Source organism: Taudactylus pleione, unplaced genomic scaffold (genome assembly GCF_031769625.1).
Source record: "Taudactylus pleione unplaced genomic scaffold, aTauple2 ptg000155l, whole genome shotgun sequence".
Classification (NCBI taxonomy): Eukaryota; Metazoa; Chordata; class Amphibia; order Anura; family Myobatrachidae; genus Taudactylus; species Taudactylus pleione.
The window spans coordinates 8,654,137-8,680,918 of NW_028284557.1; the positions used below are offsets into that span (position 1 = coordinate 8,654,137).

Consider the following 26,782-nt stretch of genomic DNA (forward strand, 5'->3'; position numbering starts at 1 on the left):
TACAGGTGCTAGCGCAAGTAGACATTTGTGGTTTTCCAAGTGACAGTAGGCCCTGGCAACCATTTTGGCAGTTAAGCCATGCTGAGACCTGTAGTTTACCAAAGTTTTTGTTTTGCTTTTATATATTAATAATCTACTTACCCCTGTACCAACCACCCTGGGGTAGGCGTACCCAGGGAGCATGTTATTTGCGGCCCGACTTTCCTAAAGAAGCCAGCACTGGCATCAACTGGCCTGGGACTGGTTGGAGAAATGGTGGGGTCACCTCCACACTGCAGGGTCCCCTTCTATGACTCCACCAGCCGAGGCTGACAATGCCTAGTGCTGGGTACTCTAAAATCATGGAGAACCCCATGTCAGTTTTCCCCCTGATTTTGGGGTAACCAGACTGGGATGTAAATGCCAGTGCTGATTGGAAATTGGGGGGACCACCACTGCATTTTTTTTTCAAACTACAGGTCCCAGCTGCACCAGGGCAGTCTGACATTTGCAGTTATCCAAGAGCCAGCTTGCCTTGGCAGCCAGACCATGCTGGGATCTGTATCACCATATTTATTTTTATTTTTTTTACAAAAGCGGTTTTATTGCTAGAAAATGAATAAATAAATACACATACAAACATTAGATTTTTTTTAAAAGTTTTGTAACAAGCCCCCGCCTCTCCCAGCCAATGAACGGCTCCTCCGTTGAAGTCAATGGAGAGCCGCAGGTTACTAAAGTTCATTCTGTGGTTCCCACCATTGACTTCAATGGAGGAGCCGTTCATTGGCTGAGAGAGGTGGGGGCTCACCTCTCTCAGCCAAGGAACACTCAGATACTGTTCTATAAAGGCAGAAGCCGCGTCTGAGCGTTTCATTCGGGAGATATCAACCATGTTTTAAGAAGACCTTGGATGCCTACTTTGGACAAGACCACTCCTGGTAATGTAGGTGAGTGTGTGTGTGTATCTATGTAATAAAACTGTACTTTCACGGTGTGTGTGTTTTGTGTTTTTTTACACCTTTCTTTACAGGTGAACTACAGGTGCCAGTGGGCCCTTAATTCCCCGCATGCTGGTACTTGTGGTTCTCCAAGTGCCAGCATGTGGGCGAGGCTTGCTGGGACCTGCAGTTTGACTGTAAAGACAATGTTGTTAATTCTATTTTTACACACCACATACACTATCAACCCGCCACCCACCACCCAGGGGCTATCAGCCTAGGCCAGGGGTGCCCTGGACAGGGGGACCCCTTTATTGGGGGGTCTCCAACACCCAAGGGATCCCTGGCCTGGGCTGACTAGTGGTTAATACTGATGCTGTGGCTTGGGGGCCCGGTGAAAGGGCTCCCCTGACTGTGGCATCAGCCCCCCGCTAGAAAGGGTCCGGTGCTGGATTTAATTATAGGGGTACCCCTACGCAATTTTCCCCCCCCTATAATTAAAACCAGGACTGGCTCTGCAGCCTGGTCCTGGTTCCTAAATTACGGTGGAACCCTACTCATTTTGTTCCCTGTAATTTTAGGTACGAGGACAGGCTGGCAAGTCCGGGGCTGGTTAGCCTTTTGGGGGGGGGGGGGGACCTCACGTGATTTTTTAAACAAAAAATTAACCCTAAAAATAAAAAAACAACAAACAGTCTGCACATATTTCACTGATATGTGCAGCCTGCTTGTTCAGGAGAGAAATTCAGGCAGTTGCATCAGGACTTCATGCTTGGTAAATTCACGATTTTTTAAGTGAAATAAAAAACGGCCGTTTTTGATCGATCCTATCCGAGTGGAAAAATGGGACAAATTCTGACCAGATCGAATCTTAGTAAATTTACCCCTTAGTCTATTGTATGGCCAGGATAAGACTTTTAAGAAACAATATACAGTATGGCTTTATTTACTAATATTAACTGGTTACCATGGATTTAAATATCATTAATCCTTATACCTACCTTTGGCAGCCAATGCTAGAATTAATGCAGTTAAATTGTATAATCAAAGGAACACTATTCTTTAACACGCAGACTAGTTACTTTGAAGTGACTATTAATCTGTCTTCCCTTTCTGACCAGATTTTCATTGTGATGTATTAAATAGATAACATAAAATTTAGTTTTTGCATTTTTCTTGCTTATAACTCGCCTCAGTCAGAAACAGATTATTAACAATTTATCAGCAGATGGAGTACTGATTTACAGGGGTTAATGTTCAAGAGTGCACATCTGTAGGAAAGGATATGATATAGTCGATTAACAGTACAAAATTCATAGAGCTTCATTGTAAAACAGTTAAGAAAGCTTTTATTTCTATGGGGCAATTAGTGAAGTCTAGAGCAGATTTTGCAACTATATGGTGCATATTCAATTGGGCACAAGGTTTAGCGAGGTAAAAAACTTTGCACTCCTCGCGCCCAATTTTGGATACGCACTCCCGATATCCGTGGTATCCAATTAAAAAAAAGTGGTCGTGGGGTTTTCATCTCTGAACACCCCGTGCAGCGTAAACAAAAAAAGAAATCGGCACTTACCTGCCCGGGGGTCTCCGGTGGTCTCCGCGGCTCCTGGTGGCCTCCCCTCTGTCTTCTCACTGGAGAGGGGGCTGGTGGGAGGCTCCAGGGGCTGGTGGGAGGGGCAAGGGCTGCTAGGAGATGTAGTTCTCCCAGTGCCCATTCCGGGGGAGGGCACACAGACACTGGGGGGGCCACACAGACCGGGAGTCACACACAGGCACACACACACTCATACACACACACTCATACACGCTTACAAACAGTAATAAACACTCACACACACTAACATACTCACCCTGCTGCAGAAGACACGGCTTCCGATGCTGGATGAAGAAGACACCGCTTCGGATGGTAAGTAATTAAGGACTAATTAAGCTAATTGGTAACTTCCAATTGCTTCATTAGTCCTAAGGGGGGGTGCCGCCGTGGTGCCAGAGCAAGTCCCGGTGATTTTTCCTAAAAATACTGATTTTAGGAAAAATTACACTTGCTCTGGAGGCGCGTGAAAAAAACCTCCCGCCGTGTAAAAAAAGAAAAAACTGCAGCTATTTGAATAACAAAAAACCCGCACCTGCTTAAAAAACCTTGCAGGTGCAGTTTTTTTGCTATTCTCGCACCCAATTGAATATGCCCCTAAGTGTCTGAGTTACAGAATGTGTAAAGATGTGTACACATTAGACGATCAACAAACAATGTGATGGTCGTCCAGATTTCCCTTGAACTCCCTGACAAACGATATAGTGCATACACCCTGTGCAATCTTCGAAACGATATATCTTGCATTGTTTGGTGGTTAGATCGTTAACTATATAATGTTAACATATTGTCTGGTCATCTGGTAATACGTACACATTGCACAATTTGTGAGGAATTGTTAACGAGATTATCAGATTGAGCTGCATGTAGGGGCGACATGATGATGCGACGGACGACACCATGGGAGCGCGCATAGGACCTCATCCAGAGGCGCTCTAAAAATGCGAGCGCTCTCTCTGAATGAGGGTGGCCGCATCTATTTTCGGAGCCGGCCTCCTGGCCGTTCGCTAGGCTGTGGGTGACCACCCACAGCTTTAGCGAGCGGCCAGGTTGATGGTCACGATGGTCAAGACCATCGCGACCATCGGGGCTTGCGACGAGACCCTTGTGGGTCTCGTCGCAAGCCACAGAGAGCTTACGGCTCTAATAGAGCCGGAAGCTCTCCCACTGACATCACTGGTGATGTCAGTGGGCCACCCACAAATGGCAGGCGTTTGTTTGGGAACGCCTCCGTTTGTGAATCAACCCCCCACCACGCCTACAAAACGGGGCGAGCTGTTGATCATCATCGACAGCCGCCCCTTTTGTAGTGAGCCCCGGAGCGAGAGAACTTCAATATCGACCCGCTTGCGAGTGCTCAAGCGCTTGCGAGCGGGTCTGAATGAGACCCGTAGTGCGTACACACTTGATGATTTGAAAGATTTGTTCCAATCTTTCAGAATCGGGCATATCATCCCAAGTATTCGTCTAATGTGTACTCAGCTTACTGCTATGGGAAATGATCGGGCTTTGGATGGAAATAGGAAGCTGGTTACCTTCTAGTCTTATACAAGAATGCTAGCTTTATTCTGCTTACCTTGCTGCCGATAGAGGAAATAGTTATACAACATGGGATAAGTAAAGTCATTTGTAGAAATATAACACAATATCTTGTATTAAATTAAATTATTACTAAACATTCCTACATTCTTTTGGAAATGGCTACAGAAACACCCTATGTAAATGCTAGTAGTCTTTGTTAAAATGTTCCTTGTTTCTCTATCTCAATATTTTGACCATTGACAGGGAAGCTGTTCAATATTTTATTTTCCTTTTGCCTTATTTTCTATCCTCCCTCCTCTTATTATTTTTTTCTCTTCTTTGTGCTTTCTGATTTGCTGATTTGGGTTTTGTTGCAAGTCATAAATTCAGTATAGCTTTCTAGAAGATATGTTGTTTAGTGACGTGTCTAAATTGGTAGCTAGCTGGGTTGGGGTTTTGTTTCACCTTACTTTGGATTAACAAGGCTAATAAGTATACAGTATCCTGGATGAATTTGATGGACTTCTGTCCGTTTGCAGGCTTGGTATCTATGTAGCAGCCTAGCTGGGCAGTAAGGAGGGGTGTGCGGACACTGGGCCTGAATCAGACCCGCACGCGAGCGCTATGCGCTCGCGAGCGGGTCGATGTTAGGCCACTGCGCATGCGCAAGCAATAGCCGGCTCTGACGTGCGCATGCGTGAGACCCGGCTAGCAACGGGTGCTCCGTCGCTCTGGTTCTCGCACCAAAAGGTGGCGGCTGACGATTTTGATCAACAGCTCGCACTGTTTTGGAGGCGTGGGGGTGGCTTCACAAACGGAGGCGTTCCCATGCGAACGCCTGCCGTTTGTGGGCGGCCCCACTGACATCACCAGTGATGTCAGTAGGAGAGCTTCCGGCTCTATTAGGGTCTCGTCACAAGCCCGATGGTCGCGATGGTCTTGACCATCGCAACCATCATTCTGGCCGCTTGCAATAGCTGTGGGTGGTAACCCACAGCTATGCGAGCGGCCAAGAGGCCGCTCCAAAAAAAACAAAAAACGCCCTGATTCAGAGCGAGCGCTCTTTCAGAGCGTCCGGCTCTGAAGCAGGGCCACTGCCCGATGAACAAGACTGAGGGGAGGCTCGATTGCTGTCCCAAAATGTAACTGCTGTATGTAATTAATTTCAAAATGATGTGCCACTGAATAAAGTTGTCGCTAGAAGAATTGTATAATATGTCTGTGTAAAATGTTATGGGGATTTATCAATTAGTTCTTCATTATTGAGGCAAGATTATATTTTAGAAATGGGTACTAAGGGCACTGTGCAAGCTAATGAAACCCATTATGTCTTGATCAGTTATTTTGCCTATTCTTATTTTAGGTATAAAGTTAATGCTTCTTTAGCCTATTCTTGGATTATTTTACTACTGGTTACAGTTTAAGGTCAAGGGGCCTATTTATCAATTATATTTTGGCAGGTTACCGATGGCCATACAGATGATAACAAGGACCTGTTCCGCAACAGGTATTTATTTGCTGGGACAGCTCTTTCTAACAACAGCTGTTCTGGCACATCTTACTGATACATCTTGCTGATAAGTAAGTATATCACTATGTGACATGCAGCAAATTTATCCCATGGAAATCGCATTGATTTTCCAAAGTACGATACATATGCTCCCAAGTGAGCAAAGCAAAAGAACATTTCTCTTTTTCTTCTTAGTTGGGAATAAGCTAGAAATGAACTGCTAACATCCATGGTTTCAGGACTTTTATCTGGCTACACCCACTTCTTACCCTGGCAATAGTGGTCTATCTATTATGGGTACAGTGCACACGGGTCCGGGTGGGGCCCTGCTCTGTGCAGCCTGCACCTAGGACGTACCACTGTGCCTCCGCGCAGTGCACTAGCTCCCTAGATGCCAACTAGCAAAGACTCTGGCACTGTGCCAAAGTCTTTGCTCTATTCTGTGCATGCGCCATCTTTCCGAAGCACAGGCATATAGGCAGGGGGCACATTCATCTGATATGCACGCGCTGGGGGGGGTTCATGGTGGGGGTGGGGTCGCTTCATGGTGCTGCTGTACACGGGTTCCCCTAGTTCTTAATATGCCCCTGCCTTCCAATCTGGCTGAAAATTCAATATGTAGCACAGAAATTGCTATTATTCTATAGATTGTAAGGTTGTGAACGGGGAACTCTTACCTTTATGTATGTCTATTATTAACCAGTTTGTCCCATTTGTGGTGTGTGTGTTTGTGTAAGGAATATATCAGGAGGTGTATGATGATTATGAATGAAGCTGGTAGTAAAAGTAGCAGTCTGGAGGAGAGTTATATGTAAGAGCAAGAAAGAGAAAGCAGAGTATGAGGAAAAAAAGAGAGAGAGAGAGAAAGAGAGAGAGAAGGTAAAGCACAGAGGAAAAGTGAGAGAAATCAGAGAGACATTATGAAAAAATGATAGAGAGGAATGTGAAACATGAGTGGGAAAGTGAAAAGGACACAGGGGGTCATTCAGACCCGCTCGCGAGTGCAGGACGCTCGCAAGCGGGTCGATGTTGCCTCACTGGAGCTCCGTCGTGCGCATGCGCGAGACCCGGATAGCGATGGGGTCTCCGTCGCTCCGGGTCTCGCACCAACGGTGGCGTGCTGTCGATGTTGATAGCACGCCCCCTTTGGTGGGCGTGCCGGAGGCGTGGCTGCCAGACGGAGGCGTTCCCATGGGAACGCCTACCGTCTGAAGCCGGCCCCACTGACATCACTAGTGATGTCAGTGGGAGTGATTTTGGCTCTGATAGAGCCAAAATCACTCCAGGGCTTGGGGCAGCGAGACCCTACCGCAGGGTCTCCGTCGCAAGCCCAATGGTCACGATGGTCTTGACCATCGCGACCATCATCATGGATGCTCGCATAAGCTGTGGGTGGTCACCCACAGCTATGCGCGCGTCCAGGAGGACGCTCCATTTTCATGGAGGAGGACCCTGATTCAGAGCGAGCGCTCTGGTCAGAGCGTTCGGCTCTGAATCAGGCCCACAGTTGGAAGATGTAAAGAAAGAAAGAACGTAAAGAAACTGAATATGTAAAGTATTAAGGTGAAAATGAAAGAGAGAAAAAACATGAAATATAAATGAAAAAGTATAAGAGGTAGAAGATGAAGTTCGGGGGGAAAGTGAAGTATGAGAGAATGGGATATGGTCACCATTCCGGTGGTTACAATGCCGGCGCTCAGAATATGGGCGCCGGAATTTCAACAGCAGTTGGAATCCCGGCTCCAGAATCCCGACCGCTGGCTCCTGAAGGTAAGTATTAGGGTTAGGTTTAGGCAATAGGAGTAGGGCTAGAGTAAGGCTGCGGGAGGGCAGGGTTAGGCCGCACGGGAGGGGGATAGTTAGGTACTAGTGTCGGGATTCTGACTGTCAGGATGCCGCTATTGGTATTCTGACCACCGGCATCCCAACCTCTGGGATCCCGTACCCAAAGGGGGGAATGATGAAATATGCAGAGGGAGTGTTGAAACACACACGGAAAAGAAAAGAGGGAATAAGGGTGCTAGATAAATGATCAGTAGAATCTGATGAGTTGCTACGGGCAACAACTCCAGTTCTAAAAATCTGGACTTTACTAAATATATCTTGTAATCTTTTCACTGAAGTTATAACATAAAACACCAAGAGACCTTGAAGGGAGTCATTATTTCAGACTGATAAGACATGTATAGTATACAAAAAAAACACAATGTCTTCTGTGGAACTGTACTTTGAAATAATAAAACATTCTTTTATGCCTGTTTTCTGTCTGTCCTTCCTGTGGAAATATTCCACAACAGGAAGCCGGAGAATAAAATAAATAATTCACACGCATAGTAACCAAGGAGAATTTATTACAACTGGAATTAGAAAAGAATAAGGCTTAAGGCAATAAAATATTACATTCACAGTTATTATAAATGAAAGTTAGGCAGCTTGCGTTATGGAACAGTGTGTCCAAGGGCATGCTGGGACTTGCAGTTCCACAATATAAGAAAACACACAGGTTGCCTAATACTGCTATAAATCATTCACTTAGTAAAGAATACTTTAGACAATATTAAGTTACAAAAGAAAATCATATTATTTACATAAATAAAAAAGCCAATACTCTTCACAAAATAAGACAAAATGATAAAACAATATCCTAATTGCTGACCTTAAAGAAATAAACAAAACAAAAAAGCTATTACTTGGCCAAATTCATTCTTGTTTAATATATGTTCTTCAAAGTATCCAGTTTAATTATGTGCCTCTAATTTAACAAACTTATATACAAAGGCGTGCAATCTTTTAAATGCTACTTTTAGAATAAAATCAAGCCATTTTAGTGCAAAATAAGTTTTGGTAGCGAGTTATACAGCTGTATTGGTTGCCTGTAGATCTATTCTGATAGCTTATACAATATTGCTCTTCACCCCCTCCCCCCAGCATGTGGACCCATGTGATCTCTTCGGCACCTCTGTACACATTATTGATCTCCATACTACAAGAACCAGTGCACTAAATTACCCCGTTACACTCCCATTTCAAACTTTCGTGCAGCTGATGGTGAGGTGACTGGTGTTAAAGTGGGAATTATTTAACAGTAGAAGCAGAACTGGACTCACAGAGAGTGATTCAATTCTGCTCGATGTTAGGTCCCAATGTGGAGCTACTGGACCTGATTCTGAGTGGAACCAATATCTTACCATAGATGCAAATGGTCAGTTTTTGCATACAGTGCATGATCAAACAAAATGTTCACATTGTACGTATATCTGTCTATGGGCCTATTTATCAATGAGTTTTATCATTCACAACGAATGATAAAACTCGTTGCGTATGATAAATGTTGCTCCGGCCAATCAGCTCCCAACTGTAATTTTTTTAAACAGATGACAGTTGGGAGCTGATTGGCTGGAGCACCATTATCTTACATAATTAGTTTTATCACTCGTGAATGATAAAACTTGATAAATAAGACCCTTATTCTGAGTCTGATAGAACTTGGCAGGATATGACTTTTTGTAATATACAGTAGGGCTTTTTGGAGCAGGAAGTGGTCGGTGACAATGCGATCGTACGTAACCACTCTGATTTGTCATGGGAGTGTTGTGGACGTGTATCAAAAACTCTGTGCAATCCTGAGTTGTGTGTACGGGGAAGGGGAGCATCTTTCTAATGCATTTCTTGCACATAGCATGGAGCTGCTGCATGTACTGATACTAATAATGACAGTTGTGACAGGTGATGAAAAATCAATGGGCGCAATGGGTTTCTGCTTGCACACACATGTAGCCCCGTATTAGTACTAAGGGTACTCGTATTAGCATAAGGTAGTAAATCTGCAACTACAGTCACTTTGCATGTGACTCAGAATCAGCCCCACTGAGCGTACATTATAGTAGTGCAACATCGCTGATTCTCCTAGGCACTTCTATGGGGGGGGGGGGGGGGGCGAGGGAAATACAGAAAGCACAATGCGGCTATCTGACAGAATTGAATCGCCCCCAAAGTATTGATTACTAAACATAAAATTCTGTGAAAAACCCTTTCACTTTTATGTGCAGTGCACCACCACTGTGACTATAAGCTGGAGGTAAAAGGAACACGATGTTTATTTAACGCCATTTCATTGACAATTAACTTCCATTTTCTGTTCCCTTAAAATCACTTGGTGAAATATATTACTCTATTACTTGATGGCTAATGAATGGGAAATAATCCATACACAGTGGTGCAAAGTCAGGGGCTTCTCTGGGGCATGTGGCTCTCTCACTGTTGAATCAGCAGTAGGTATGACCTCTTGTTAGAGGAGACAGTCCATTCTGTTACCCCCACAGAGTCGTTACTAGTAATGTCAGATTCAGACGTCATAACAGGTTTTGCTTATGTACTGAGGCTTTAACATTTATGCAGTGCTTTTAGAAGCAGCCTGACTTTTATAACTATTTTCCATTTAAGGGAGATGGAGTTGGCATCTTCGTCCTGTGCTGGTGATACTCAGGCTCAACAGTGGAATTTTCTGCACACATTCCACTGGAGTATAGACCCTTATGATATACAAAAGTAACAAAACCCAGGCTGCCCTTTTTCCTGTCTGCTATAAATCCCAACACTTTATTACATCTGGTCCTTTTTAATAATCTGTATAAATCATGGGGGGTCTGGATGATTGAAGTGAAGTTGCTTGAAAACAAGGCAGGCTTTTGCTGACACACTTCTTTCAATCTACTAAAACTGAAGCAGCAGTCATTTTACTTCAGAAAAGTTCTAGTGGCACCTGTGTATTATTGGTCAGTGGGAGGTATATAATACACCATGTTTAAATAACATTGCATTACGGCTCTCCAACAGGTGGATCAGAGACCGATTACAGTTCTTCAAGAGACTTGTATTAACCCTATGTTCCCTGAGAACATCTAAACCACATAACATGCATTTCAGTAGTGGATAACATGGGATGTGGTTGCAGGCTACACTGTCAAGCAATAGTGCTCTGCATCTTACTAAAATTATTAAAGCTGCATTACCACCTAATTCGGCAAATTTGCTGCTTTAAAATTATTCCAAAAGAGCAGAGGGAACCGGTTGAGTGAGTTCCGGGGGGGAAGGTGTGGACAGGGGCGACCAGTTAGAAGCTACAATCACTGTGGTTTTGCCTTCTGATTGGTCCTCCTCGCTCCATCACAATTACCGCATTATCACACAGTCTCAGGTTTTCTGGTCCTGTGATAATAGCTGCATGTGAATAGAACCCCGTATAGATTAAATTGTTTGCTCTACCTGGGAGTTCTAATTGAAACTAAAACAGCAAATTTTAAAAACAGTATATACTGTGCAGAGAAATAGTGGCCCATGCAACTGCTATATGGTCCACAAGCCTTAGTGGCCCAAGTCCCCGAGGAACCATTGTCCTCCGTTTAGTTTTGGTTACGTGCTATGACTTGTAATAGCTTTTCGTATGACTTGGATGGGTGGGGTCTCAGATTGGGAAGCAGTCGGGAAGCCGACGGACGCGATCCCGACCGCCGGCTTCCCGACTGTCTAATCCCGGCAAGTGTCTAATGACAGGCGTCGAAATCCCGACGCCTGTCATTAGACCTACCCTGGGAGCCCGACACCCGGCTTACCGATCGAAGGTAAGCTGGGTGCTCCGGGCGCTGATAGGCGGGAGGGGGAGGGATAGGTTAGGGGCTCCCTGGGGGGGACTTAGGGTTAGGCACCCCCCCAGGATGTCAGGCTTAGGCTAGGGGAAGGGGGGGGTTAGGGTTAGGCACCCCCGAGGGGATTAGGCACCCCCCCCGGGAGACTTAGGGTTAGGCTGCGGAGAAGGGGGAGTTAGGTTTAGGCACTTAGCGGGGGGTTAGCCACTTGGGGGGGAGGTTAGGGTTAGGCACCCCTAAGGGAGGGCTAGGGTGGGGAGGTTAGGTTAGTAAATAGAAAATATACTTAATATACCATGCGGCCGGCGGTAAATCATACCGATCCCCTCAGATTACGTTTATCACTGTTCTGCTGCCACTGCTTGACAAGTAGTTATTTAGCTGTATGCTCCTGTCAATTTTCAGAGCTATCAGCTGCAAACATGGCTGGCTGTAAGCTGTCACTATAAGGTGCCTTTGTGCCTTCCTGCATTTACTGCAGGTATTATTGTAACTATATTAATAAACATTTCATGGTTGGACATATTCATTTTCTGAAATAATTGTTGAACTCCCTAGCAAGCCACGTTCTAACTGTAATCCGTGCCTACTGCAATTTACAAGTCATCTAATGACTTACGCTGGATACACATTAGCTGATGTGTACCCAACGCGATATTGCCGGTGACAGGACCTGGCATGCGCAAAGTGAATGCACGCTTGCGGATGCCGGGTCCGATGAGGGGGGGGACATGTCATGCTGCAATCTGCAGCATGACATAGTTAACGGCTACTGCAGGGCCGAAGGGCAATCTCGCTAACGCCCCGCGGGAGCGCACATATCATGTGTACACACTAGACGATGTACCTGGTATGTATACGCAGGATCAGGCGACATATCGTCCTGTGTGTACCCACCCTTAGGGTCATTTAAAATTATGTACACATTTTGCAGCAGAATAAACACCAGGGTGCACTGCAAGCAGAGCAGATTCATACATTTTTTGTATGCAGTGCAATTACTGCATGCTCTCACATACTGCTCACATATGCAATGCACATCTCTATTTTACACTGCCCTTTGGAGTTGGTTTGGCTGTGCCATCCTCACAACCATAAATCAGATTGTGCATATTACATTCCCTCCTGCAGTACAAATGTTTTCCCTGGTGCATTAATTTCCTCCCAGCAGCTGGATTTGCTCTTAACTGTAAATCAACCACTATGTGACTATACTGAGCAGATCAATGCATACTCCAGGCTGAATTTTACTGGCAAATTTGTTAACCGTGCCTTAGTTAATGGACCTAGAGACAAGGGTAGGAAAATGTTTAATGTCTTTCCATGACTCCATAAATTAGATTGTGTAACAGAACATTCTGAATGTTATTTGTTACTTTGGCGGGTTCCTGCATCTCCAGTTTTTGAACATCAACCAATGTTCTAATAATAAAATAGGTTTTCTTTTTCTGTTAATGAGCAACAGTGGTCCTTCTAGTAACACTAGTTCATTATATCCAAATTATTGTGTTGTATATTATTTGTGTTTAAAATTCAGCATATTGCAATATAATATAGAGTCTGTATATCTCAATCAAAACCTTTAAGTGTTCTAGACCTTCATAATCCACAACCATGATTATTGAATGGCCATGAGATCTGAGATATCAGATTTAAATGATAACTGTTCTAAGTTCTAACCCAAAACATAGATCTTGCACGTGTATAATATGAAAGGCATTTGGGTAAGGAGGGTCCATTACCACACCAATGGGTTGTTACAGATGCACCTAATTTTTGGAGAGAGGTTCTCTTCTTCATACTATTCATAAAAAAATCCCATATGTGAAGGTTGAACTTGTTCCTCTATACAGTTAAGTCACCTTTGATCAATCTTGATGATTTGCTGCTGATGGCCGAGCTAGGGGTCACTTTCAGTTTATATGCGCTGCCCGGAGGGTATGCAATGGAAAGGCGGTGGCCACCAGCACCACTAGCCCTCCGATCATCATTAGTCTGCCGTTGAAGAAGAAAGTTATTTGTCCTTTCATGCTCTCTGTTTGACCAGTTTTCCCTCTCATAAGCTGGAGGTGGGCTAGGTCCTAATCCATCCCTGGACCGACATTTTCCTTTCACAAGAATGTGCAGCAGCTCTGACAGACTGAGAAGTGCAGAGATGATTCCCACCACAAAGTAGAACTGTAGAAAAATGGTCTTCTCTGTGGGTCGGGATACAAAGCAGTCCACTGTGTGTGGGCAAGGTGAACGCACACAAACATACCTTGGGGCTACTTTGAAGCCATAAAGAAGCCACTGTCCCACTAGAAAACCCACCTCTGCCAATATCCTCATCACCACATTGACAATATAGAATGTGCGTATATGGCGCCCACGTTGCTCAGACCTTACTTTGGTCCTCGTGCTAGTCTGCTGTCCATGCGCTGCCTCTTCTTCCTCTGCATCTCTTCCCATTTTAGTATTCTGGTGCATTGAATAAATGACAAATAGCACAGCTGGAGCAGATAGTAGCACAATATGGAAGACCCAGAAGCGATAGTGTGAGATGGGAAAAGCTTGGTCATAACACACCTGTCGACAACCAGGCTGCATAGTGTTGCACACAAATTCCTCCTGTTCATCATCAAACATATCGCTGCCCACTGTGGCTAGAATCAGAATACGGAAGATCAGCATCACCACCAGCCAGAATCGTCCCACCATGGGAGAGTGCTCCTGTACTGCATCCAGCAATGAGCTCAGAAAGCCCCACTCCCCCATGTCTCCTCTTATCCTGGATATTCGCTCTGCAAAGCACAAAAGTGACAGAATGATAACCATCAGCTGATTAAATACTTTTCACTTACACATATTAATACCACTTATAAAACAATATTCATGTAATATTTGAATGTAGTAATAATAATAACAACAATAATAATAATAATAATAATAATAATAATAATAATAATAAAACAGACACATTCTTTAGAATGAAAAAAAAGAAAGAAAACGGTTTATTGATTGAAAGTACATCACAGTACATCATGGTAAATGACTGGCGTCTGAATTTACATGTTTAGATTACGAACTCATAGGTTGCTAGAGACTGTGGGGGTCATTCAGAGTTGGTCGCAAGCGCTGAGCACTCGCAACCGACTCGATGTTGCCCCACTGGGCATGCGCACGACGGAGCCGGCTAGCGCATTCGCGAGACCCGGCTAGCAACGGACGCTCCGTCGCTAGGGATCTCGCAGCAGACGGGGTGAGCTGTCGAAGGTGAGTGACAGCTCGCCCCGTTTGGGAGGCGGGCAGTGGGCGTGCCTGCCCAAATGGAGGTGTTCCCGCCGGAACGCTTGCCGTTTGGGGGCGGCCCCACTAACATCATTGTTGATGTCAGTGGGGAGCTTCCTGCTCGATCAGAGCAGGAAGCTCCCTGGGGCTTACGAGTGCCCAGACCCAACCTTAGGGTCTGGTCGTAAGCCCCAATGGTCTTTACCATCACGACCATCACCCATGTCGGTCGCTAGAGCTGTGGGTGTTAACCCACAGCTTAGCGATCGACAAGGAGGCGGTCGTTCAGGATGCAAGCGGCAGCCCTGATTCAGGGCGACCACTTGCAACTAACGACTGCCTCTGAATGAAGTCCAGTGTCCTGTGGCTATGTGACTAATATACACCCTGATTCATCTACCTATTCAGTAAGTGTAAATTGTGTATGATCAGGGCCAGCTCCAAGGGTAGCGGCGCCCTGTGCCGCCCAGGTGATGGTCGCCCCCTACGCCGTGCACGACCAAAAATGGAGCCGTGGCCTAATTACCATAGGCCACACACCCTAAATTACGTTATTTGGGGGCATGCCCGCATGGCATGCCTCTCGTGTAACGTCAGGCTGGGGGAGAGCCCAGCACTTCGTCACTAGCTGGACTTCCCCCAGCCCTCTCCCGGCACTGAATGGATGCCGCGGGCATGCACTCAGCATCCATTCAGACTCCGGGGTCTGGCACCGCCGCACAGCTGTGGCAGTGGGGGTACCCAACCCCCCGACGAGACCACCCGCCCTCCACTTCGGCCCATGGGTGGAACAGCGGGACTGTGCTGTCCCGCTGAAATCGGGATGATGTGGAGGGGTGCGCCCTCTATGGGGTAGCGCCCCTGTTCGACCGCACTGGTCGAACACCCCAAGAGCCGGCCCTGTGTATGATAAGAGTAGACATACAAACATGTCAAATGTGGTAAACTTGTGGGTAAAACAAGCAGCAATTCGCCTGAACCATATTTGATAAAACAAGCTGCAATAAACACAACTTGTTGACCGTCATATTATCATATATAATACATACAGAAACAGCAGCACTCTAAGGGACTTCTCAACACAAATAACGAACCATACATTTCTAAATTTATGGTTCATTATTTGTGTTGAGTAGTCCCTTGGAGTGCTGCTGTTTCTCTATTTATCTGGGAGTCTGTTTGGACTATTGGAGGTGCACCCGGGCATTTACTGGAATCTGGAGGAGTGGCGGTCTAAAACTGAGGAAAATATATTATATATAACCAACACTTTTAGGGTATACTAATATTATCTACTATTTAATTAGATTCTGAACTAGTATCATATGTGGTTAATATAATTCAGACACTCCCTTGTAACTATAGGAGCGCCATCTTGAATAGATTATTTGTGGATGCAATATTGGATGGAACTCAACCTGGTGGGTTCTGTTTGAGAGGTGCAGCCATAAATATTACCTAAATGATTCTTGACTCTTTAAGATTGTAACATTTTGTAATCTTAAGCGCAGAAAAGGGATTATTGTTTGTTTAAGATATAGAAGAGAAATCTAAATCAAATCAATATTTGGTGTGACCACCCTGTACGCCTGCAAAACAGCATCAATTCTTCTAGGTACACTTGCACAAAGTCGGGGATTTTGTAGGATTATAGTCAGGTGTATGATTAATCAATCATACCAAATAGGTTATAATGATCATAATTTTCATATGTAGGTTGAAACACAGTCATTAACTGAAACAGAAACAGCTGTGTAGGAGGCTTAAAACTGGGTGAGGAACAGCCAAACTCTGCTACAAAGGTGAGGTTGTGGAAGACAATTTCATGTCACAGGTCATACACCATGGCAAGACTGAGCACAGCAACAAGACACAAGGTAGTTATACTGCATCAGCAAGGTCTGTCCCAGGCAAAGATTTCAAAGCAGACTAGTTTCAAGATGTGCTGTTCAAGCTCTTTTGAAGAAGCACAAAGAAAAGGGCAAAGTTGAGGACCAGAGATGCAGTGGTCGGCCAAGAAAACTTAGTGCATCAGATGATAGACACATCATGCTTACTTCCCTTCGAAATCAGAAGATGTCCAGCAGTGCCATCATCTCAGAACTGGCAGAAACCAGTGGGACTCAGGTACACCTACCTACTGTTCGGAGAAGTCTGGCAAGATGTGGTCTTCATGGAAAAATTGTGGCCAAAAAGCCATACCTTTGACGTGGAAATAAGGCCTAGTGACTCAACTATGCACGAAAACATAGGAACTGGGGTGCAGAAAAATGCTCTGGACTGATGAGTCAAAATGTGAGATATTTGGCTGTAACAGAAGGCAGTTTGTTTGCTGAAGGGATGGAGAGCGGTACAATAATGAGTGTCTGCAGGCAACAGTGAAGCATGGTGGAGGTTCCTTGCAAGTTTGCTGCATTTCAGCAAATGGAGTTGGGGATTGGATCAGGATTATTGGTGGCCTCAATGCTGAGAAATACAGGCAGGTACTTATCCATCATGCAATACCATCAGGGAGGCATCTGATTGGCTCCAAATGTATTCTGCAGCAGGACAACAACTCCAAACATACAGCCAATGTCATTAAGATCTATCTTCACTGTAAAGAAGAACAAGGAATCCTGTAAGTGATGATATGGCCCCCACAGAGCCCTGATCTCAACATCATCGAGTCTGTCTGGGATTACATGAAGAGACAGAGGGATTTGTGCAAGCCTACATCCCCAGAAGATCTGTGGTTAGTTCTCCAAGAAGTTTGCAGAATTGATGCTGCTTTGAAGGCAAAGGGGTGGTCACACCAAATATTGATTTGATTTAGATATCTCTTCTGTTAATTCACTTTGCATTTTGTTGATTGATAAAAATAAACCATTAACACTTCTATTTTTTTTAAGCATTCTTACTTTGCAGCATTTTTTCCACACCTACCTAAACTTTTGCACAGTACTGTATATATATATATATATATATATATATATACATATATATATACATATATATATATATATATATATAGTAGCTAATATCCTTAATAAATTATTAAATTATTCTAGCAGTATATATATGATTTGTGTAGACATTTCAAGAAAACCATCGACTTCCCGTATCTGATATACTGGAGTAAACTTAATTTTTGGGGGGGATCTTATGAGTGTTGGCTTCTTTTATGCTGAATTTCACAAATAAGTAAAATTTGATCTGGCATCACATTATAAGACAAAGCTTATAGAGCATACTATAGCAATCATGTCATAATCGTATCATTCAAGCTTCATATGTAATTGTTTTTTTCTTCTTGGCATATTTTGAAAGAGCTTAAATGTATCAAAATACCTGAAGAGTTTAGAAACACATTGGACTAATATGGAAGAAAACAATGTAACTGCACTATTTTGGAAAATGTGTTATTTAAATATAAATATACATATACATCATATTTAAAATAAATGTATATATAGAATTCATAATAAGCCTGCACTCACTGCAGCATATTCATCCAGCTGGGGTGCAACCTCAATGTAACCATCAGATTCCTGAGGTCCACTTCCCTAAGAAAAATAGAGATTTTGGAGGGCACTCACCATTTCAGCTATAAAAAATATACTATTGCTCTGATGTACATTTTTAGTATATGAATTAAACACTATTATCTATTAACATTGATTGAGTCCTATTGTGGTCACAGCACATTTCCACCTTTTGTTCTCTATAGGGTGTATATTTACTAAAGTGAGAGTTTTTAGAAGTGAATTATAGAAGTGATGTTGCCCATAGCAACCAATCAGATTATACTTAACATTTAACTAGCCCCATCTAGAAGATAATAGCTAGAATCTAATTGGTTGCTATGGGCAACATCTCTTCTAAAAGTCACTTCTAAAAACTCTCACTTTAGTAAATTTACCCCTAGTTGTACTCATTTTTTGAGAGAGGTGGCAGTACTATCAGGTGGCATGCAGCAGCCTTCAAATTCGACAGTGGTCACTGTTTAGTGCTCGGCAGCAGGTATTTTTTGCTGTTTTTGTATAAAAAAATATGTCCTTTATTAATCACATACCACCATTGCTGATGGCTGGTGCGTCTTGTGGATTTTCTCTGCCTTGACAAATGCCTGACATGAGACCGAAACGTCGGACAATGACAATTTACTATTACACTGGTGGTATGTGATTAATAATATTTTTTACAGCTGAAATGGTGAGTGTCCTCCAAAATCTCTATTTTTTAAATGTATGTGTATATATATATATATATATATATATATATATACATATGTATATATATATATATATATATATATTCAGTTATAAAACCACCCATGCTATGCCGCTAGTTTGACATATAGGCCAGTAAAAGCATTATTTGCTGTACAGTATGTACAGTAAACTCTTATATTAACTTTATTTCCTACGAATTATTTTCCTTTTTAGTTCATTTTATAACCAATAACATATACTGACATGAAATCACCCATAAAACATATTCTCCATTAGTTGTCGTGAATCAGTTTAAAATAATTATTGGATGTACAAAAATTGCATTAAGAAAACTAAAATGCACAAATATAGAATGCATTTCAAATAATTAATTTTGTAATTTTAGCATATACCCCTGTGATGTATTTTATTTGTATTGGGGCTATTTAACAAAATAAATTTCTCATCAGTACATATCAGTAAATATGTACAGTATATATACCTTGTGTGGCTTGCATGGAGATCTATCGTAAAGACCACATAGAGAGACACAAACAAAACAGCATTAGGTATGATCTGTCTTTTGAATCTGTCATAAAACAATCAGATTATTGATGACAAATGTAATAATTCTGTTAATGACATGGCTAATACTTAATATGTACTTAGGACACCAACTTCCATAAAACAAAGGCAATCTTCTGAAATACCCTGAACAAAAACTTCAAAACGTTCTAGGAGATCAAATTATAAGTAATGCTTCAATGGAGACTCAATACAGGTAAATGCAAGAAAAACAACTATATATATATATATATATATATATATATGCATATATATATATAATATTATTATTATTATTATTATTAATATTATTATTATTATTATTATTATTATTATTATTAATGCAGCTGCACTGTTATATAGAAAGTTTGGAAAAATAACAGCAAAGTGAGCCCTAAAAGTCAAGTTCCATTCAGAGCAGATTGAAGTTGATGTATTCTCCTTTGATTATATAATTACTACATATGCATGTATGAGTAACATATTACAATGGTAAAATAATGAAATTGTGTGTGTGTGTGTATATATTATATGTAGTTGATTTTTTTTTTGCATTTACCTGTATTGAGTCTTCATTGAAGCATTACTTATAATTCCAAACTACAATTGTTTTTTTGTTTTACCATTGTACTCTTTATGTGGATGAGGGGGTTAAAAGCACATGATGTGAAATTATTACAAAACCTCACTGTTGAATCAACCATATATAGAGTAATAGTAAAAGTGATGGAAAGATAGCCTAATGGTCTTTTAGTTGGGTTTATTTTACAATGGGTTTTAACTGTTCATTGCATTAAGTGCTCGCTGCAATTTCCCAGCGCCAATGTTGGTGTTCACCAGTCAGTTTAGCAATCTGACACTCCAAAAAATAATTTTCAAACAAATAAAAATTATAAGAATAATAAAAGTAATTTTATGAAAGTGACGCCAAGTCAAAGCATTTGTTAAAAACAAATTATTATTATTAAAATAATGCTAATAATATTAATAATATTAATACTACTACTACTACAACTAATAATAATAATAATAATATTTGATACAAAATTCCAAAGACAATTTCAATCATATTAAGTTGCTGTTTTATGAAGTTAGATCCAAATTCCATTGGTATTATATTTCAAGCCAAGTTACTAAACTGTATATTGAACTTACATGTTATTGATTGTCCCAGTAATAATTAACCACATCCCTGCTTGCGGATTTAGCAGGTGATGCTTTGCTGATCCTTGTAGTTTCGAAAGGGTTAATGTTGCAGTCGTGCGCTTCCCTCTCTCCCAGACTGATACAAGATAAGAATGTCTACATTTAGCACATACCTCTCAACTGTCTTGCTCAGATATCAGGGACAGCTTTGTCCCCCCTTCACAGGGTGGGAACGCTGGAATATAAACTGCAGAGAAAAAACGTTTAAGTCTGGAGATTAAAGGGTTAAACAGAACTGTAATAACAATCAAAATTTACAGCAAGTAGCATAACACCGTACCTCTCATCTCCTCCTAATACACAGATTTAAGGGCATAAACCTCTCATCTTATACACAGATAAAAGTACATGCAACCCCCACATTCCACCTAATACACAAACACAATTACATATTCCTCACCTCCGCTTAATTTACAGAACACATACCCCTGCCCTCCTCCTAATACAGGCACCAGGAATATATTCCTCACCTCTTCCTAATACACAGACACCAGGAAATGCATCTTTTGCCTCCTCCTAATACACAGATACCAGGACACGTATCCCTCATCTCCTCCTAATACACAGACACCAGGACATGTATTCCTCACCTCCTTCTAATATACATACATGTATTCCTCACCTACTTCTAATATACAGACACCCGGACATGTATCCCTCACCTCCGAATACACACTGAAGTTTTGCCTAAGGGCCCGAGAAACCTTGCACCAGTCCTGCAAATATTTGGACATTCATCTCTCATAGCGTCTTAATACACAGGCACCAGGACACGAATCCATCACCTCTTCCTAACACTGACCCGAGGACATGTATCCCTCACATCTTGTTAACACACAGACACCAACAAAACGTGTCTATGGAGGAAGTGTGTGTGGAGATCAGCAATCTGCTTGTGAGGCCCCTTCTAGGACAATGCTATGAAGTCCTGTTTGGGTTTTCATTTCTGAACAAGCAAGTGCTTCTGTGGCAAATGGACCAGCGCGTCCAAGTTCCCAACAATATAGTAACCACATGGGCTGCTCATAATACTCAGATGTCAGGACTTGAACCTCTCAACTTCTCGTTATACACAGACATTGTATGCATGGTTCTCACCTCATCCTACCACACACAAGTGAGCACATTTACTAACATACTCCTAATACACAGACATAAGGGAATTCCCCGCCTCTAAATATAATGATAAACAGAACATCATACTACAATATCTCTCTCATCTCCTCCCAATGCACAGATATTAGAACACATATCTTCATCTCTCGGACTTCGATAATTAACATACTACCGACGCGAGCGCCGGAGCAATTCATCATTGCTGCGGCGCGGAGGCAGCTGATCCGAAAATCAGCTGTCTCCCACAAGCACTTCACTGCTCCTTTCAGAGCAGTGACACTAGTGCGCCTGCATGACCTACAGGCTACGCATGTGCACAAAAGCCCCGGCGTCCGTCCCTCTTCGCAACCCGGGACTCCTTACTACAGTGAAGGAGCAGGGTAAGTGCGGAAGCAAACGCCATCTGAAGATGCAATACTTTACAATACAATATTTTCGGAGCTTGATCAATTCTGTCCCCATACTGAGTGGGAACAGTGGGCCATTCCGGGAGAGATCTGTGATATCTCCTGCTTTACCTTCTTTATGAATGGCTCGGACATTTAGGGCCTGATTCAGACTCGGACGCTATTTGCGGCCGTTCACTGGCTAAAAGGGGCCGGCTATTTAAATCATGTGCTCGCACTGCGTCGCGTAAAGCCGCCCACTAAGTAATAGCGAGCGGCCGCACTATGGGGGTCATTCAGACCCGCTCGTGAGCGAAGGTCGCTCGCTAGCGGGTCGATGTTGGGCGAATGCGCACGACAGAGGGACCTCCGTCGTGCGCATGCGCGAGACCCGGCGAGCGACGAGGAATACGTTGCTCGGGGTCTCGCACCAAAGGGGGCGTGCTGTCAATGGTGAGTGACAGCACGCCCCCTTTGGCGGGCGTTCCGGGTGCGTGGCTGCCAGACGGAGGCATTCCCATGGGAACGCCTACCGTCTGAGTCCGGCACCACTGACATCACTAGTGATGTCAGTGGGAGTGATTTTGGCTCTGATAGAGCCAAAATCACTCCTGGGCTTGCGGCAGCGAGACCCTACCGCAAGGGTCTCGTCGCAAGCCTGATGGTCGCGATGGTCTTGACCATCGCGACCATCATCATGGATGCTCGCTATAGCTGTGGGTGGTAACCCACAGCTATGCGAGCGTCCATAAGGACGCTCCAAAAACAGGTAGGAGGGCCCTGATTCAGAGCGAGCGCTCTGGTCAGAGCGTTCAGCTCTGAATCAGGCCCTATGCGCTCGCACCTGTATAAAGACGCTCCTTTACCACTAGCAACACACGTCATCTCTGGCAGTTGTAGGATTAATCAGGAACATCGAGAGCCATCGGAGCTGCTCTCAGTGCTTGTGGTAGCCTTTTCCTACCTCAACTTTGCGAGCAGTTCAGGCTAAAATACAACCCAGTCACGTGTGTAATGACGCTACTTTGCTAATTATGCACACCCATTAAACGCCTTTCTGACGGTCGGGCACGCCTGCATTCGCACATCCACACCCCCATTTACAAGCACCTTCCCTGTTACCACCCACAAACGGCACTATCTGTCACTCAAAGTAGTGGCCCGACTGCGGGCTACGGGTGAGCACTTTCCCATCGCAATGACTGGTTCGCAAACGCGCATTGCAACTCATACGCATGCGCAGATTGCGTAAAATCGCTCAATGCGAGCGTGTGTAGCATAGCATCTGGGTCTGAATCAGGCCCTTAATTTCTACAATAGCAGATAAAAATTTACATTTTCACCTGCGTTTGTAGAAATTACGTGATGAACAGACCCCTAGTACATTTACATCTCACCTTCTCTTAATACACAGATATCAGGATACGTACCCCCCCCCTCTGCTCCTCCTGAACTACAGATATCAGGACATTTATTTGTCACCTTTTCCTAATACTCAGACATTAGGGCAATTACGTCTTGCCTCTTCCTAGTATTCAAACATCAGAAGATTTAAGGCCCCCATACATGGTGCGATATAGCAGCCGATCCGACAGATTGGTACGGTATCGCTGCTATATGGTACTGTGGACCTCATTCAGAGGCGGTCGCACGGAGCGATTTGTCGTAGCGAGCGATGTTTTTTTCAACTTGGCATGCATGTACATTGCAGTGCGCGTGCGCAAGCCTGTCATCCCGACCGCAATCCTCTTGCTCGCTAGTCACTACGAGGTCGTAGCTGTGATTGACATTTTGTGCCATTTGTGGGTGGTTACAGGGGAAGGTGCTTGTGAACGGGGGTGTGGTGGTGCGCACGCAGGCGTGGTTGACCTTAAAAAGGGTGTTTTAAGGGCGTGCATATATTACTGAGCGAGTCATCACACACTTCATCTCGTTGCAATAACGACGCTACTGCTCGCAGAGCTAAGGGTAGCCCAGGGTCTACCTTAAGCATTGCGAGTGTTGGCGATGGTTTCTGCCTCAACCGATGTTTGTAGGCAATTAACAATGTAACAGGTGTTAATCTTGCTGATGTAGGTTGCCGCCTGCGACCGACTCTGAATTAGGCCGTAGAGATAGGAGGTGTGCTTTCATTGAGCGCTCGTTTTGCATATTCTTGATCACTTTGGGTGCGACCGATCGCTCCCGTGCGACCGCCTCTGAATGAGGTCCTGCGTGTGGGGATGATATTGGCCAGTGCGCACTCCCGTGGGGTCATATATCACACCTCCAGATCTTACTGCATGTTCACTTGATCTGGGGATGCGATGTATGATCCCATGCAGCGCTATGCGGGAGGGGGAGGGGGGTGTTGGCATATCGGGTGGTCGGGCAGCGGATTGCTTCGTGTGTGGGTACCGCCCGATATGTCGGCCATCAGATCGGACGTCGCGTCACAAGGTGCATATCGCACCGTGTATGGGGGCTTTTACAGTATATCTTATCGGAATGGGATTGAAATGCCGGCGGCTGTTTAGGTTCAATTCCTGACAGCGTCAGCCCGACAGGAGGAAATCCCAACAGCGGCAGGTAAGTCACCCAACCCTCCCCTGCCGCCACCTAACCCTCCCTTAAGGGTGCATAAGCCTAAACTCCCGGGGTGGTGCCTAAACCTAACCCCCCCTCCCCAGTACCCTAAACCTAACCACCCTCCCCCCGGCGGTGCCTAACCCTAACCCTCCCCGGGAGGTGCCTTAGCCTAACCATCCCCAGGGTTGCCTAAACCTAACCCCCCTCTCCCAACGCGGCTAAGTGCTAGGGACGGCCGGACTCACCTCGATCGGTCCGGTGTCCTTTGGCACTCTGGAGTCGGGATGAAGATATTTCGACGCCTATCTTCTGTCCCTTGCCGGTCTTCTGGTGTCGGGATATAGACCGGCGGAATTTAGCCTGCTGGTCTATTAACTACATCCCATCTCATCTTTACTTCATACACAGACATCAGAAACTTTACCTCTCCCCTTCTCTTAGTACTGATACATCAGAAAAGGTCTCTCTCTTCTCCTAATAAGCACATAAGGACATGTACCTCTAAAATACCTCCTAATACTCAGACATAAGGACATGTACCTCTCAACTCCTCCTAATACACAGATATAAGACACATACCCCTCACCTTCTCCTAATACTCAGACATAAGGATATATACCTCGTACCTCCTCTTAATACACATACATAAGGACAAGTACCTCTCACCTCCTCCTAATATACAGACATAAGGACATGCACCTCATCTCCTCCTAATACACAGACATAAGGCCATGTACCACTCAACTCCTAATACACAGATCCCAGAACATGTACCTCTCACCTCCTCCTAATACACAGATACCAGGACATGTACCTCTTACCTCCTCCTAATACTCAGACATGAGGACATTTACCTCTCATCTCCTCCTAATACACAGACACCAGGACATGTACCTCTCACCTCCTCTTAATACCCAGACATATAGACATGTATCCCTAACCTCCTCTCATTACACAGAAATAAGTACCTGTACCTCTCATCTCCGCCTAATACACAGACATAAGGACAAATATATACGTTTCACCTCCTCCTAATACACAGACACCAGAACATGTACCTCTCACCTCCTCCTAATACACAGAAATAAGGACATGTACCTCTCACCTCTTAATACTCAGACATAAGGGCATGTACCTCTCATCTCCTAATACACAGACATAAGGACATGTACCTCTCACCTCCTCCTAATACACAGACATAAGAACAAGTACCTCTCACTTTCTCCTAATATACAAACATAAGGACATGTACCTCTCACCTCCTCCTAATATACAGACATAAAGTCATGTATCCCTCACCTCCTCTCATTACACAGAAATAAGGACATGTATGTCTCACCTCCTACTAATACACAGACATAAGGACATGTACCACTCACCTCCTCGGCTCCTAATACACAGGCATAAACATATGTATCCCTCACCTCCTCTCCTTACACAGAAATAAGGACATGTACCTCTCACCTCCTCCTAATACACAGACGTAAGGACATGTACCTCTCTCCTCCTAATAATACACAGACATAAGAACATGTACCTCTCACTTTCTCCTAATACACAGACATAAGGACATGTACCACTCACCTCGTCCTAATATACAGACATCAAGTCATGTATCCCTCACCTCCTCTCATTACACAGAAATAAGGACATGTATGTCTCCCCTCCTACTAATACACAGACATAATGACATATATACGTTTCACCTTCTCCTAATACACAGACATAAGGACAATTTGCTTTCACCTCCTCCTAATACACAGACTTAAGGACATGTACCTCTCACCTCCTCCTAATACACAGACATAAGGACATCTACATCTCACCTTCTCCTAATACATGGACATCAGTACTCATATACAATATTTGGTTTAAAAATAAAACAAAACACAACTGACACATTCAGTACAATGTGCACCATAAATTCCCGACACTTTTGAACAAGTCCTGATACTCTACAGTCAGAAGGTCTGTGGCACTGGCCAAATCCAATTGGGACGTACCTGCATGTTAGGGATAACATTTCCTTGAAATGAAACTTTGATTTCAGTGCAGAACAAGTTTATACCCCGGAGCTCTCTGAACAGCTTTCACTTTATTTTCCCTGGACAGTATCAGGATGAGAAGCTATTTAGGCAGGGTCTGAGTCCGCCTCCTTTTAAAGGGACACCTTTCTCTGTACATTTAACAACTCAGTCCATTGCTTTATGCTTGAACTATTCTGACTGTATAAAGTACAATTCAGAATCCTGACTTGTATTCATATCCACAGTGTCTTCATGTAAAACC

General features: G+C 43.8%; 1 protein-coding gene across 1 annotated transcript; it reads right to left on the reverse strand.

Annotated features, from left to right (window-relative positions):
• Positions 1-12,959: 12,959 nt before the first annotated feature.
• Positions 12,960-26,537, reverse strand: GJD3 (gap junction protein delta 3). The gene is made up of 4 exons (XM_088474738.1): positions 26,497-26,537; positions 20,373-20,610; positions 19,156-19,177; positions 12,960-13,973 (listed from the first exon to the last, which is right to left on the reverse strand). The coding sequence occupies exons 3-4, from the start codon at positions 19,169-19,171 to the stop codon at positions 13,036-13,038; spliced, it is 954 nt and encodes a 317-aa protein (XP_088330864.1). The 5' UTR covers positions 19,172-19,177; positions 20,373-20,610; positions 26,497-26,537; the 3' UTR covers positions 12,960-13,035.
• Between the last annotated feature and the right edge of the window lie 245 nt (positions 26,538-26,782).